Source organism: Prionailurus bengalensis, chromosome D2 (genome assembly GCF_016509475.1).
Source record: "Prionailurus bengalensis isolate Pbe53 chromosome D2, Fcat_Pben_1.1_paternal_pri, whole genome shotgun sequence".
Lineage (NCBI taxonomy): Eukaryota > Metazoa > Chordata > Mammalia > Carnivora > Felidae > Prionailurus > Prionailurus bengalensis.
The window spans coordinates 32,728,133-32,744,786 of NC_057351.1; the positions used below are offsets into that span (position 1 = coordinate 32,728,133).

Below are 16,654 nucleotides of genomic sequence, written 5' to 3' on the forward strand. Positions count from 1 at the left end.
CAAAGTAAGTACTTCATAATTGTCAACGGCCAAGATCCAGAGTCTAAGTTATACTATCATTACCGAATGAATCTTAGCATTAGCAAGAATGATCCAAATCAATAAATGCTATGTAGCATTCTAGATAAATCTGGATGACCTTTCTCTGCACCTAGTTATGAGAAAAATCTCTGACTTCCATTATAAGATTTAAGACCATCAGCTAATGCTGCAGCTGGTTAGTGCAGAGAATTAAGCCATTAATAATCATACTTCTGTATTCTCATTCAATTCCTATTAACCTACTTTAAGGATCAGAGGCTTCTTGGAAATTATTTAATAACAGTAATTATTAACAGTCTCTTCATCTTGCCTAGAAGGAATCTAGATTTATTTACTAAATACTTAATATTCTACTTAATATAGATGTTAAGACTCATGTAGAAAATTCTTTTTTTTTTTTTTAATTTTTTTTTAACGTTTTTATTTATTTTTGGGACAGAGAGAGACAGAGCATGAACGGGGGAGGGGCAGAGAGAGAGAGGGAGACACAGAATCGGAAACAGGCTCCAGGCTCTGAGCCATCAGCCCAGAGCCTGACGCGGGGCTCGAACCCACGGACCGCGAGATCGTGACTTGGCTGAAGTTGGACGCTTAACCGACTGCGCCACCCAGGCGCCCCAGAAAATTCTTCAAGTTAATCCATCAAACCTGATCACAGAGATATGGTATAAAGCAACAGAATTTATGAATTAGGGGGGCACCTGGGTGGCTCAGTCGGTTGAGTATCTGATTCTTGATTTTGGCTCAGGTCATGGGCCCAGGGTTGTGGGATCGAGACCCACGTCAGGCTCTGTGCTCAGTGCGGAGCCAGCTTGAGATTCTTTTTCTTTCACCCCCTGCCCCTCTTCCTGGTTCACTCTCCCTCTCTCTTTCCCTCTAAAGTAAAATAAATAAATAAATAAATAAATAAATAAATAAATAAATAAGTAAGTAAAACCTTTCCAAAAAAAAATTTATGAATTAGGAATGAAGGGGGAATACAAATACATGAATTCTAAATTATAAGAAACCAAGCTTATGTGGAAATAGATTAATTTAAAAACATGTTTTCCTCATTCCATTTGTACTGACTGCAGACTGAAGACAACAGCTACAAGAACTGTTCTCAGTTTGCTAAACTTCCTTTGGAGAAAATTGAAAAATATGTTATATTCTTGTTTTGTTATACCTTGTTTCAGTGCTTATATAGTGTAGATATGTCCATAGTGAATATCATTGCAAATCTATAGTGAATATCATTACAAACCTTTGATCATTGTCATGTAGTTTACAATAATAAACAAGTAAAAGAAACCAATTATATAGAATGTTAAATATTGGTTAAGTGCCAAGGAGAAAAAATTAAGCAGGTAAGGGGTTTAGGAGGTATGTATGTTTAAGCATGTGTGTATGACAGTGGTTAAAACTTTTAGAGGTGTTTAAAATTTTAGATTGGCTAAACAGGGCCCCCATTATCCAAAGCACATGCAGAGAAGAGGGAGAAATTCATGCCATTGCTTATTATAAGCACAAGATATTGCTGCCAAATTGGTTGTTATTCTGGGTATGTGTCCAAGATATTCTTGTTTAGCTAAAAATCAAACTTCTAAGAAGTTTAATAAACATAAGAAGAAATGACTCTCTTTAATGGGGGAAATTATAATAACATGCTTTTTTTAAGAAAAGCAGCTTTCTTTCTTCTTTCTTTCTAATATAGTATCCCAGCTTTATTTTTCATGGTTGCTTTTTTTTTGTTTGTTTAAAGTAGGCTCCACGTCCAGCATGGAGCCCAACGTGGGGCCCAAACTCACGACCCTGAGATTAAGACCTGAGCTGAAATCAAGAGTCAGACGCTTAACCAACTGAGTCACCCAGGTGCCATGCCTATTCTTTTTTTTTTTTTTTTTTAACGTAGGTTCTATGCCCAACGTGGGGCTTGAACTCATCACCCTGAGATCAAGAGTCACATACTTCACCAACTGGGCCAGTGAAGCATTCCAGAAAAGCAGCTTTCTCATTTTTATTTTTAGGAGAAGTAACTATAAATCGAGAAGGGAAACAAATGATTTGCTGTATATAGTTGTCAAATTTTATTTTAGACAAAACAGAGTTTTTAAGGTACTTGGGAGGTTCCAAATGACAATCCATTTAGACAGAGTATTCATATTCTTCAAAATGATGGCAATTTCTTGAACACTACTGGGTCTATCAGTTTTGGAAAAAACCCAGACGCTCAGAAATATGACAGTCTTGCATTCTCTGAGTTATGTTGTTTTACATTACTCTGGCTGGTTTTCTGTTGGAAATCTTTAGGACAGCTCCTGTTGTCCACCAGAGTAACAGATTAATGAATATGTTAATGCACTTCCCCTCATCCCAAACCACTCCTTGGCAAAGCTTTTTGTGTTTAAAAAATTGCATTCTATCTTGTAGGATGATTTGGGAACCATTTAGTGTGCCTAGATTGTTATAAAATCTTGTTAGCCACAGGAAGTTGATCTACTGTGAGTGTCATTTCCTAGCATCTTAGCAGCAAGGAATGGGAAGGAAGTGATCTTAGTATGATTTCTGTGGCACAATTCCCCCCATGGTTTGTTAGACAAAGTGGACAATGCAACATGCAATATTCAGATCACAAGAATGCTTGGACTGCCCATTACCTCTAGGAGACTTTATGACTGACCTTTCCACAGCCAGCCTGAGAGAAAGAAGAGGCACTACATAAGTTACGGCTTATCACTGCTGAAAATGTGACCACAGAAGTAAAGTCAATCAACGGGAACCTAGATGCTGGATTCAAACCCTGAATCATTTACTTACTCTGGGACTTGGAGCAAATTTTTTGTATGTAACCCTCTGTATGCCTTAATTTCCTCATCTGTAAAGTGAAGACAATAATAGTACAAATATTATAAGGTTGATGTGAGAAAAATGTACGTGTAATTGAAATACCCAAAGGAGAAGAAAGAGAAGCAAAGAGAAAGTATCTCAAGAAATAATGGCTAGTGGCACCTGGGTGCCTCAGTCGGTTAAGCGTCCGACTCAATTTCAGCTGAGGTCATGATCACACAGTTTTGACATCAAGCCCTGTGTCAGGCTCTGTGCTGGGCACGGAGCCTGCTTAACATTCAATCTTTCCCTATCTCTCTGCCCCTCCTCCACTTGCGTTCTTCCGAAAGAAAAGAAGAGGAAAGGAAAGGAAAGGAAAGGAAAGGAAAGGAAAGGAAAGGAAAGAAAAGAAAAGAAAAGAAAAGAAAAGAAAAGAAAAGAAAAGAAAAGAAAAGAAAAGGCTGAATTTTTTCCAAATTGGATGAAAACTATAAACCTATAGATCCAAAGAGCTCAAAGAATCCCAAGATAAGAAACTTGTAGAACACTACATCAAGGCACACAGTAACACAAAAGGAACAAAAAACCCTGTCCCAAACTAGGGCATCCCCAAATAGGTATGATTCCTCCCTATCTCTGTCCCCCAGGGATCATGAAGACATTTTTGATTGTCACAACTGGGAGAAGGGAAAGGGTATGCTACTGGCGTCTAGTGGGTAGAAACCAGGAATGTTGCTAAACCTCCTACAATGCACAGGACAGCTCCCACAGCAATAAATTACCCTGCCTCAAACATCAATAGTGCTAAGTTGAGAAAAACTAGAGGCATATAATAATGAAAATACTTAAAACCACTGATAAGGAGAAAATCTTAAAATCACATGTATTTTTTAATGCAATACACAGAAAATGTTTTATTGATGAGTTGCTAATTGTTAAGTTTAATAAATGCTTTGAGTTCAGAGACAGGAGGGAGAGACCACTTGGAATTTTAGAACTTTTGGGGAACATTTAAGATAGACTTTCTTTCTAAAAGTTGGATCTCACAACTGGGTAAGAGCTGGTTAATTCCCTTATAGGGAAGTGATAATGGAGAAGGCTGAGAGCAGTTCTATGAATACTGGGGCAGACAACCACCAAGCAATACCCTTAGAGCTGTATTTTTTCTCCAATGGGGTCTCAAGACCTCTGAGAAATCATAAGAATCTATAACAAATTGGAAAATATGTTTTTTTTTCATTTTGACGCTAATCTAAGATTAGTATTTGCATACACTTGGGATCCCCTGGATCACCCTCTTTTTTTTTTTAATTTTTTTAAATTTACATCCAAATTAGTTAGCATATAGTGCAACAATGATTTCAGGAGTAGATTCCTTAATGCCCCTTACCCATTTAGCCCATCCCCCCTCCCACAACCCCTCCAGTAACCCTCTGTTTGTTCTCCATATTTGAGAGTCTCTTATGTTTTGTCCCCCTCCCTGTTTTTATATTATTTTTGTTTCCCTTCCCTTACGTTCATCTGTTTTGTCTCTTAAAGTCCTCATATGAGTGAAGTCATATGATATTTGTCTTTCTCTGACTAATTTCGCTTAGCAAATCATATTCTTATTCTATTTTCTCATCCCTGGCAATATAGAAAGTACAGCTGACCCCTGAACAACACAGGCTTGAACTGTGGGCGTCTACTTATGTATGAATTTTTCTAGGCACAGTACAGTACTGTAAATGTACTTTCTCTTCCTTATGATTTTATTAATAACATTTTTTTCCTAGCTTACTTTATTGTAAGAATACCGTATATAATACATATGGCATACAAAACACATGTTAATTGAATTTATGTAGGCTATTAATAGTTATGTTTTGGGGGAGTCAAAAGTTATACCCAGATTTTCGCCTGTGGGGTGGGTGGAGAGTATCAGTGTCACTAACCCCAGCTTTGTTCAAGGGTCAACTATATGTGACATTGTCATACCAAGCACTTTTTGTAAATCACTCACCATGTTTAAGCTAGGAGGTGGGTGTCAAGAAGTAAAGAGGTGCCTGGACCAGTAGAGCTACTTGGAGTGGTTTCCAGAATTTAAGGGTAATGTGACTTTTACCTGCTCTAAAATGGTTGAATTTATTAAAGGAGCTACACAATGTGCAGGGTATTCTGAAGGTTCTGCTCTGTGGTCCTTCTGACCCTCAGAAAGATATGAAGGTAATAGGACTGAGAATTAGATACAAATTAAAATCTCATTTCAGCTCAACAAACATTTGCAGGAACTACTGCCATTGTATACAGTGTATATTACTACAGTTCTCCAAGCTGGGTCTCTTCATTTAATGCAGTACTCTTTTCTGCCACATCATGCTGAATGCAAATTCTATACAAAGTCATACACACACACACACACAAAGCTTAAAAATCTCTACCAATTCTGCTGTTTTTTTTTTATGACAATCAGATATGAAATAACATTTAAATCAGATATGAAATAACATTTAAAATCAGATATGAAATAACATTTGTTACAGGATATCAAGAACAAAAACCCAGACAAATTTCATACTTACTAAATACTAGGCAGTGAAGTAGGTACTTTATATTCCTGATCTCATAATCCTCAAATCATGTGGGTTTGTTATTACTTCCACCTTCACTTTGCAAACAAAACAGATGAACAAGTTCACTGACTTTCCCCTAATCACAAAGCTTAGAAGTGTTGGGGCCAGGATTTGAACTGAAGACTATTTTGGAAACCATGCCCTACCAAAATCACAACTTTAACAATACCCAACTTAAGACTGTAAATGTTATTTTATTTAGTTCACTACCTTGGATCTTCGTAACAAATCAATGTGTGTGTGTGTGTGTGTGTGTGTGTGTGTGTGTGTGTATCTCCTTTGTTAGAGCACTGGTTTACCACATGAATTTATTCAGACACTTTGGTATCCCAAAGACAACTGTGGTAAGGCATGTTAGTCTATATTTCTTCATTTTTCTGTCAACAGAGGAAAGAAGGGTAAGAGTGGTCAGAGCCATGGCAGGAACTGTGTCTTGTGTATGTCATTTATTAAAAACTATTTTAAAGTTTTATCTTTAGAGACGACTAGCCTAGAGAAAGGAAGAAAGAGGCAGTAATTTTTGTTTGCTATATCAAACAAATTAGACATCAAATTAGACATTATGTCAAAAGTAATTAGAAAAAATTTAGAGAATCATCTCTTTCAAACATACAAATCAGATCTCTTTGGTTCAATTTAGATAGATTTTAATAGGATATACACAGAAAGCTAGAAACATACATTTTTTGTTTTTGTTTTTCTGAACAGTTAAAAAAAAACCCACTTAGAGTAGCGTACTTATCAACCAAATTGTTTAGCTTTAAAAAATCAGCAGTTCATCAGTGCTCTAAATGAGTCAAATTTGAGTTTTTGTCTTAAGAGGTAATCCTTAAGATTCAAAAGTGAATATTCAACACAAGTAGAAAAACCGAGCCAATTTTCTTCTTTAGTAGAGAAATGACAGATTATGTGTTTTTTTTTTTTAACATTTATTTACTTATTTTTGAGAGAGAGAGAGCGAGCATGTACATGCAAGTGGAGGAAGAGGAGAGAGGGAGGGAGACAGAGAATCTCAAGCAGAGAATCCCAGGGAGACAGAGAATCCCAACCCCCCGAAGTGGGGCTCAAATTCATGAACCATGAAATCATGACTGGAGCCAAAATGAAGAGTCAGACATTCAACCGACTGAGCCACCTGGGTGCTCTGATCAATACGTGTTTTAATGAGGAAGTAGAAACATTAATGAAGGCTACAAGGACCAGGCAATATACAATTTATCTTAAAAGAATACAGGGGTTCAAACACTTAAAGGTAGATTTAACTTCACTGATTTGTCTTTTCTTTTTTTTTTTAACTTTATCTTGATATTTTATTTTTCTTCCTCTTTCTCAGGTGGTTCTAACTACAAGTTATAGAGAATTTATAACAAATGAAATTGTATGTTAACTTATAATTAACTCTACAAACATGTCTTGTTTCTCCCTCCAATGAACTTTTTTTTTATAGTCCTTTATGCTCCCTATAAATGAATAAAAAGAAAAGTTTATACTTACTGGAAAGAACAGTTGTAAGGAAAATGTAGTCTGAAAAGGATATGAGTCCACATTCTCCAAGGGTATAAAATATACTGCCTTCATCAGCAAATTTTTCTCGTTCCTGGGAAATTTTCTATTATATGCATGGATCCCACCAAAAGATAAAAAGAAGATATAACAGAATGAGAACACAGATAGATAGAGATGAAACACCATTTATCTGACAGTTTTATGCTACTTATCATAAGCATTTCTCTGATGGCCATTCCAAATTAATGGATCCTTTACAGTTTTCAAGATGACTAAACTTATAAGACAAAAGATGATCTTGTTTGTCTCAACACTGGCTTAATAGTAACACTAGAAAATAATTTCAATTTTATGAACTCCTGCCATTTGACATATACAGGCTCACTTCAGGACTGGTTTTGTTTCTTGGTTTTAAAAACAATCCACCTGAATTGCTGAATCACTATATTGTACAACTGAAACTAATATAACACTGTATGTTAACTATACTGGAATTAAAAACTTCAAAAAAATAAAATTAATAAAAATAAAAACAATCTGCCTTTTTCTATAGAGGTATATAAAGTAGAAAAGATACAAAAGAAACAAATAAAATAAAATGAAATCAGTACAATTTGCCCAAAGTCAGCTAATTGACCAAGAAAAACTATACTATCAATGACCAGAAACAAAGAGGTAAGCAACTATTTTCAAGGCCCACACAAACTCTCAGAAAACTAATTTCTGAGAGTTCCTTGGCCCCCCAAGAATCTTAGCTTTGGAATGTAGGACAGTTTGCAGAGGGAACAACACCTCTGAAAGATACTGGCAAATCAGACATGCACACTAAGATTTAGGCATGATTTAATTTAGTTGTATTCATTGTTACCTTGCTGGAGGCTCCTAAGTTTCAGCTAAGTGATGAAATGCTCCTAAAACTTAGATTTTATTCTATGTATATATTAATTTTATTTAATCTATAAAACTCACAAAGAGTTACTTCTTAGCTTCAGTAATGGCCTGTCTGGCAAGTGGTGACTTCCTGGGTGTTTAAGGAATCCTACCCTGTTTTTTCAATTCGTAGCCAAATGATAAACTTAGTTGTGACATTGAAGATATTTTCAAAAACTGAAAAGGATCCACCAAAGAGTTAGACTTGGAACTAACTTCCATAAGTTCTGGACCAACTAAAGATATTCAATGAATTATTCTGGGTACCAAAAAAAGGAAATAGGTTTTAAGAACCCAAACCAACAAACAGCAATCAAATAATGTCATGCAAACACAAAATAAGCAGCAGCATTGCAAGCACAACCTCAGGAGGAGTATCATGAAAACGAAACCAACAAGCACCACCACACCAGCATCCAGGTACACAACTATCCAATAGGTTACCTCTGTCTAGTGAAGATCCCATCATACACCACAAAGGAAAGAAAACTGGTTAACCAATTGAAAACACAAGTACCAAATGAATCATCACGATCTTCTTTGTAATCCTATCCAAAATAGCCTTTACTGGGTATTTGCTTGTTCATATGAAACAGGAGGCATAAACAGGTAAAAATCCACAGTTGAATGCTGACAAAGCAGTATGAGGTTTTGATGGCACATTCTACTTAGGAAAGGATTTCTTTGATTCATCTCTGGTGGACAGCAAGCCACCTGTTTGGTCCCGTTTGGCAGGATTTAGACATTACTTCTTTGACTCATCTCTGGTGGACAGAAAGCCACCTGTTTGGTCCTGTTTGGCAGGATTTAGAGATTACTTCTTTGGACAACAAAAATGAGCACATAGTCCAATGTGTTTCAGTTAGGGTTAAATCTCATACCACACTTGATCTTCTACCAACAGACTGAACACAAATTTCAGACAGCTGGATGAGAACTAGAGCAGCAAAGCCTTTCACTGGAGGTTAATATTTTAATTTCTCAAAAAAGGGAAACAAATGGTTACATTTTTTACATTATCTAAGATACTGCAAAAATAAAGTATGTAAGAAAAAATACACAAAATGAGAATAGGCTCCCAAAGGCATAACATTACTAACTAAACAATAAATATGCATAAAGGCTGAATACTTTGTATTAATTATGCAATCATCATTAAAACAATTTTTTAATGTTTATTTATTTTTGAGAGAGAGACAGACAGACAGAGCACGACCAGGGGCCAGGCAGAGAGAGAAGGAGACGCAGAATCCGAAGCAGGCTCCAGGCTCCGAGGTGTCAGCACAGAGCCGGACATGGGGCTTGAACTCGGGCTATGTGATCATGACCTGAGCTGAAGTCGGACGCTTAATCGACTGAGGCACCCAGGTGCCCCTAATTATGTAATGATCTTACAGAGAGATTGCTATAAGCCAATAAAATAAATAATATATTGGGATCCAGAAGAGGAGAAACAGACAAACATGTAAGGAAAGAGTGAAAAGAAGCACTTAAGACAAAGAAGCATGGCTAACATTATTTTTCTAACAATCACCTGGACTATGCTGCTGCTTGGAAGATATCAAAAGACAAATCTAATTCTGTTGGTAACTTTTAATTTTGATATAATTGCAAACTCAGAATAGTGGAAAGAGCAATATAAGACACTTTCATACACATTTTACCCAGATTCACCAATGGTTTACATATTACCCTAGTTGCTTTATCATTTTATATATACATATATTCTTTTGTCCCTCTGAAAGTTCAACACACATGCCCTTTTACATTTAAATACTTCAATATATACTTCCTATGAACAAAGACACATTCTCTTATATACCATAGCATAAATTTAATGAAACCAAGATATTTAATACTGATACATACTATTATCTAATCCAGTCTATTTTTAAATTCAGTTAACAATTCCAATAATTTCCTTTATAACTATTTTCTCCCCAGCCCAGGATATAATCCACCATCATAAACAGCATTAGTTGTCATGTCTCTTTAATTTCCATTAATCCAAAACAGATTTTTTTGTCCTTTATTTTTTCCTTTGGAGGTTTGTTACTATCTTTGTGGTAAAATTTATGTAACAGAAATTCACCATTTTAACCATATAATATGTGGGCCTTTGAATTTTGCTCCTTTCACATGTTTTCTCAGTTCATCCATGTTGTGGCATCAATTTCTTTTAATCACCAATGAATATTCCATTGTTTATCCATTCATCCATTAAGGGATAGTTTGGCTGTCACCACTTTTTGGCGATTGTGAATAGTGCTACTATGAACATTCATGTACAAGTATTTGTTTGACTATCTGCTTTCAATTTTTTTGGGTATGTACCTACGAGTGGAATTTCTGGGTCATATCATAACTCTGTGTTTAAGTTTTTGAGAAAGGGCCAAAGTGTTTTCCACAGTGGCTGTACCATTTTATGTTACTACTAGCAATGTACAAGGATTCCGATTTTTCTATACCCTCATCAACACTTATTTTCCTTTTTTAAAAAAATTGTAGCCATTCTAGTGAGTGTGAAGTGGTATCTCATTGTGGTTTGATTTACATTTCCCTAGTACCTAATGATATTGAGCATCTTTCATGTGTTTGTTGGCCATTTACACACCTTCTTTGGAGAAATGTCTTCAAATCCTTCGCCTTTTTTTAGAATTGGGTTACCTGTCTTTTTGTTATTGAGTTGTGAGAGTTCTTTGTATATTCTGTATATAAAACCCATAACAGGTACGATTTGCAAATGTTTTCTCCACTCTGTCCATTGCCTTTCTACTGTACCTTGATAATGTCCTTTGATGTACAAAAGGTTTAAATATTGATGAAGTTCAATTTGTTTACTTTTTCTTGTTGCTTGTGCTTTTGATGTCATATCTAAGACTCCACTACCAAAGCCAGGGGTGTGAAGATTTACCCCTATGTATCTTCTAATAGCTGGGTAGTTTTAGCTTTTACATTTAGGTTATTGATCCGCTCAGAGTTAATTTTTGTATGTAATGTGAGGTAGGGATCCAACTTCATTCTTTTGCATGTGGATATCCAGTTGACCCCACACTATTCGTTGAAGAGACTTCTTTCACCACAGAATGGTCTTGGCACCTTGTTGAAAACAAATCGACTATGAATGTGTGGGTTTATTTCTGGGCTCTCAATTTCATTCCATTGATATATATGTCTATCTTACACCAGGACCACACTGTTTATGTTTTATAATTTTTTTTAATTGTGGTAAAATTCACCTGACATAAAATTTACCACTGTTAACACTTTAAAGTGTATAATTCAGTGGCAGTAAGTTCATTCACAATGTTATGAAACTATCACCACTATCTAATTCCAGAACTTTTTCATCACCCCATTTGGAAACCCCTTCCCCATTAAACAGTCACAGCCCCCTGCCCCCTTATTCTAGCTTCTAATCCAATTTCTGTCTCTATGGAGTCCCTGGTTATTTTCTATAAAAGGAACCAAGCATAGTTATCTTCTTAGTGGCTACCTTCAGGCTACGATGAACATCTTAAATTTGCAGCAATTTAGTTTGAATTAATACCAACCTAGCTTCAATAGTATTAAAAAAAACCCCTCTGCTCCTGGAGAGGTCATTTTCACAAATTACATCTTTATACAGTGTGCCCATTAACACAGATTTATAATTATTATTTTATGCATCTGTCTTTTAAATCACAAAGGAAAAAAAGGGAGTTAAAAACCAAAAATGGCAGTAACATTGGCTTTTATTTACCTGTGTTGTCACCTTAACTGATGTCATTTGTTCTTATAGCTTCAAGTTAGTATCTAGGGCCCTTTTATTTCAGCCTTAAGCATTTTCTTTTTTAATATGGTAGATCTACTGGCAACAAACTCCCTGCTTTCACGATTCTTCATTTTAGTTTTCAAGTTTGATTATAATGTGTCTCAGTGTAGGTATCTGTGAATTTATCCTAAAGTAGAGTCACATATTTCAATAAATTTGGAAGGCTCTCAGCAATTGTTTCTTCAAATATTGCTCTCTTCTCTTTCTCCTGGCCTTCTGGGATTCCTAGTAGACATATGTTGGTATACTTAATGATGTCACAAAGGTATCTTAAACTCTGTTAATTTCTCTTCATTCTTTTTTTATTTCTCAGACTGGATAATATCAACTGACTTATCTTCAAGTTCATGGATTCTTTTTTTCCTGCCTGTTCAAATCTGCCATTAGACCCTTTTAATGAAATTCTTTCAGTTATTGTACTTTTCAGTTTTCAGAATTTAAAACAATTTCTTTTGTTGATATTCTCTATTAGTTCATACATCATTCTCCTTGTTTCCTTTAAGTTCTTTGTCTATGGTTTCCTTTAGGTTTTTAAGTATATTAAGCCAATTGATTTAAAGTTTGTAGTAAGCTTTCTCAAGGATAGTTCCTATTTTTTTTTCCTGTGAAATTGGCCATACTTTATTCTTTGAAAGCATAATTTGTTGTTGAAAACTGGACATTTTGTATATTATAATGTGGTAACTCTGGGAACCTGAGTCTCCCTCCTCAGGGTTTGTTGCTGCTGCTTGTGTGGGTTGTAGTTACTTCTTTAGTGACTTTTCTAAATTCTTTTCATAAATCCTGAATGCTTTGTCAAGCATGGTCACTCAAGTCTCTGTTCTATTACCTTAGAGGTCAGCTGGTGATCTGACAGAGATTTCCTTAAATTCCTGGAGTCAAATATGTATGTGTGGGAATACTCTCCATGTCTTTACAGATTGGCTTTGTGTTGGGCCTTGTTTCAATGCTTAGCCACTGTTTAAAAAATCTGCCTTTGCCTTCACTTCTTGCTTGCATGGAAGATAAAAGGCAGCCAGAGGTGAAAGCTTAGGGTCTGCTAAGGTTTCTTATAAGTATTCATTCAGTTCCGGGCATGCATAGGCCTTCCAGATTCCTCAGTATATGGTGGAGCACTTCAAAGTCCTTGTTCTTTATCTCCAGCTGCCTCTTCATTTCCCAGGCTCTTTGGTTTGTCTGCTGCTTTTCTCGGCCCGCTGTGGCTAGTATATTTATTACCTTTAAGTGCTTTTGAAAAATGCCACTTGGGAAGCCACCCCATCCCTAAGAGTTCCAATAAAGGCAAAACAAAGGCAAGCCTGCAAGTAGAGATGACTCACTGACCAGAGAGGTCACTGCCCACATCTATATTCTCCAAGGACAAGGTCTGCACTGCTTGCTCTGGCACAAGCAAGTTGTACTAGGACTGAGGGCCACAATCTTTATGGCTGCCATTGTGCTGTGGAGTGGGGAAGTGGTTATCAAGTAAGTACGCCACAACTTTATCTTATCAAATTTCAGCATCTTCATCTTTCAACATTCCCCTGGTTGTTTAAAGTCTGATTCGATTCCAGAGATCTGAAAAAGTTGATTGACAGTTTTTGCCAGCTTACTGACTGTCTTAGTGGAGAGATGCAGTTTTGGAGTTACCTACTCCGCCATTTTTAAAAATCTCTTTACACTTTTTAACCCTAAAAGATTTGAAAAGTGAATTATATTGAAGAATATCCCTCACTTTAAATTAGGCTGATGCTTCCTCATGATTACATATCTGTCTGTTACAAACTATGAATTCATATTGGTATTTCTAATCCCATTCTAATACCATGGGAAACAAGGTAGTCTTACACACTTGTTATTCCCTTCTCCAACAGGGAGAAGCCTGGTTCGCATTATCCTCAATATATTTACTCATTTGCTCAATGAGAGTATATAGAGATTATATTAGAATATACAGAGAGCAGTTTCACAATTGCTAATCATGTCTGCAAAAAAATTATTATCTAGAGTTCAATATTTGTTACAGTTTTAAGTAAAATCTCCTTTGTAAAATGCATAAATCTAATGTACAAAACAATGAATTTTATAAAGAAATAAGTAAATATTTGGAGTAACCCACATCCCCATCAAGATACAGAACATTTCACTGGAAACATTTCCATTGTTTCCTTTATGCTCCTCCACAGTTAACTCCCACCATGTTTTTATACCATTGATTGTTTTGCCTCTTCTAGAAGTTCCTATAAACAGTATCACCAGGATATACTCTTTTGTGTACAGTTTCTTTAGCTCAGCCTAATGTTGAGAATCATCCATACTGTATTTTTCAATAGTTTGTTTTTATTGTAGAGAAGTATATTACTCATCAATAAAATAAAAATGAAATAAAAATTTGTATTATAACTTATTTTATATATAATCATAATGCACACATAATAACGTGATTTATTCATTCCTTTACAGATAAACATTTAGGCTCTTTTCAGTTGTTGGCTATTTAGACTTTCCTAAAAGTTATTTATTAAAAAAAAATTTTTTTTTCAACATTTATTTATTTTTGGGACAGAGAGAGACAGAGCATGAACGGGGGAGGGGCAGAGAGAGCGGGAGACACAGAATCGGAAACAGGCTCCAGGCTCTGAGCCATCAACCCAGAGCCTGACGCGGGGCTCGAACTCACGGACCGGGAGATCGTGACCTGGCTGAACTTGGATGCTTAACCAACTGCACCACCCAGGCGCCCCTAAAAAAATTTTTTTAATGTTTACTTTGGAGAGAGAGAGAGAGACAGACAGACAGACACCATGAGCAGGGAAGGGGCAGAGAGGGAGATACAGAATCGGAAGCAGGCTCCAGTCTCTGAGCTGTCAGCACAGAGCCTGACACAGGGCTCGAACTCAGACTGTGAGATCATGACCTGAGCTGAAGTTAGATGCTTACCGACTAAGCCACTCAGGTGCCCCATGCCTCAAAGTTACTGTACCTTTTTTACTCACACCATCAATGTATGAGAGTTCCAGTCACTCTACATCACTGCCAACATTTGTGTTGCCAGTCTTTTTAATTTTAGTCATTTGAGTGGGTAGGTAGTGATATTTCTTTGTCGTTTTATTGTGCATTTCCTTGCTGACCAATGTTGTTGAGCACTCTCTATTTATTGGAAATTATATATTTTCTTTGTGAAATAACCAAGTCTTTTGGCCATTTTTTTTTTTTCAATCACTGATCATTCTACATTCTGGATATGAGACTCCTTTCAAGGAGTCTGGGTAGCCAGACTCCAAGATGATCCCAGGGATTCTTGCCTGCTGTTATTCACATCCTTATGTTGACCTAGTCTCCTTCACAATGAATCAGGGTTGGTCTGTGTGACCAACAGACGACAGCTTAAGTGATAATGTGTGACCTCTGAGGCTAGGTCATAAAAGGCATAAAAGGCATGCTGCTCTGTTGGAGGGAAGCCAGCTGTCATTTGAACAGAACACTGAGGCAGGACAGTAGAGAGCCTACAGGGAGAGGACCTGAGGCTTCTCAACAAGTCAGTACCAGGTATTTTAGTGAGCCACCTTAGAAATGAATCTTCCATCCTCAGTCAAGCTAGACGGTTAAGGCTTTAGCCAACCTCTGACTTAAACCTCATGAAAAAGCCTGAGCCAGAACCATCTAGCCAAATTGCTCCCAAATTCCTTATTTATAGAAAGCAAGAAATTGACAAGAAATTATGATTGTTTTAAGCCTCCAAGCTTTGGATTTTTTACTCAGCAACAGATAACAAATATAGTCAAATACATATATTAAAAATATTTTCTGCTAGTTTATGACTTATAATTCTCTTTTAACAATCAAAAGTTTTAAATTTTCATGAAGTCTCATTGATTTTTTTCCTGTATGGTTATTGCTTTCTATATGCTAATAAATTTTTGCCTCTCTTTAGTACATAAAAATATTCTCATTTTCTTTTAGAAGCCTTAAAGATATAGATTTTACATTTAGGTCTATGATCCATTCCAAGTAAACTGTGAGTATAGTGAGGAAAGGGGTAAGGTATATTTTTTATTCTTTTAAAATACGGATATATAGTTGTTTGTAAATCATTTGTTAAAACACCTTCCATTCCCCCATTTAATTATTTTGGCATCTTTACCATATAAATTAATTTACCATATGAGTGGGGCTACTTTTTCCATGCTTTTTTCTGATTTGAGTAGCCCATTTTCTTTTGAAGGTCTTTTGATTATTAACAAAGTGTATGACTGTTTGCCAAAGTATAAATAAACATGAAATTATCTAAATGGTTAAAAAGGTAGCTTAAGCCTCTGCGTGAGACATATTTAAGGTCAGGTTTAGGCTTAGCCACCTCCACTATTAGACGATTATAAAGTGTACAGAGATAATAAAGATGTCACCAAACAGACCGTCAGTTGTATACTGATTGAGAATTACTACTGGAACATATCTCCATAAGGGATATATAATAACACCTTGCAATGCTGATTTAGTGTGATTTTTCTCTAGGAAGGTACCTCTTCCTCTACTGCTTTAGACAGAATATGTCCATGTTTGCAACTCTCAGTCCTCTTGAAGGAGAAAATATTTCTGTTTGTGTAGCTACATGTGAGATCTCTGCTGAACTCAGTAGAGTGGTAGGAAAGAGAGGCCAAAAGGCCAATGTGCTCCATATAAGAAAAAGCTGAAAATATCTGAATGAAAAGATACAGAATGAAAAAGGATCCTAGGAGCACCTGGGTGGCTCACTTGGTTAAGTGTCCAACTCTTAATTTTGGGCTCAGGTCATGATCTCATGGTTTGTGAGATCGAGCCTGGCATCAGGCTCTGCGCTGACAGTGTGGAGCCTGCTTGAGATTCTGTCTCTCCTTCTCTCTCTGACTCACCCTGCCCCCCTTGTGCTCATGCTTTCTCTCAAATAAATAAAGTAAAAAACAAAAAACAAAAACAAAAAAAA

At 36.2% G+C, this 16,654-nt stretch overlaps 1 protein-coding gene across 9 annotated transcripts in view; it reads right to left on the reverse strand.

Annotated features, from left to right (window-relative positions):
• MICU1 (mitochondrial calcium uptake 1) overlaps positions 1–16,654 on the reverse strand; it is a 254,403-nt gene that overhangs the window by 109,739 nt on the left and 128,010 nt on the right. For 7 of the 9 annotated variants that reach the window (XM_043596599.1, XM_043596597.1, XM_043596595.1 and 4 more), the window contains one exon: positions 6,957–7,071. In XM_043596599.1, coding sequence (XP_043452534.1) covers positions 6,957–7,071 — 115 coding nt within the window. Of the gene's footprint in view, positions 1–6,956; positions 7,072–8,342; positions 8,349–16,654 lie in introns of all 9 variants that reach the window. The other 2 variants (XM_043596596.1, XM_043596593.1) reach the window with 1 other exon arrangement.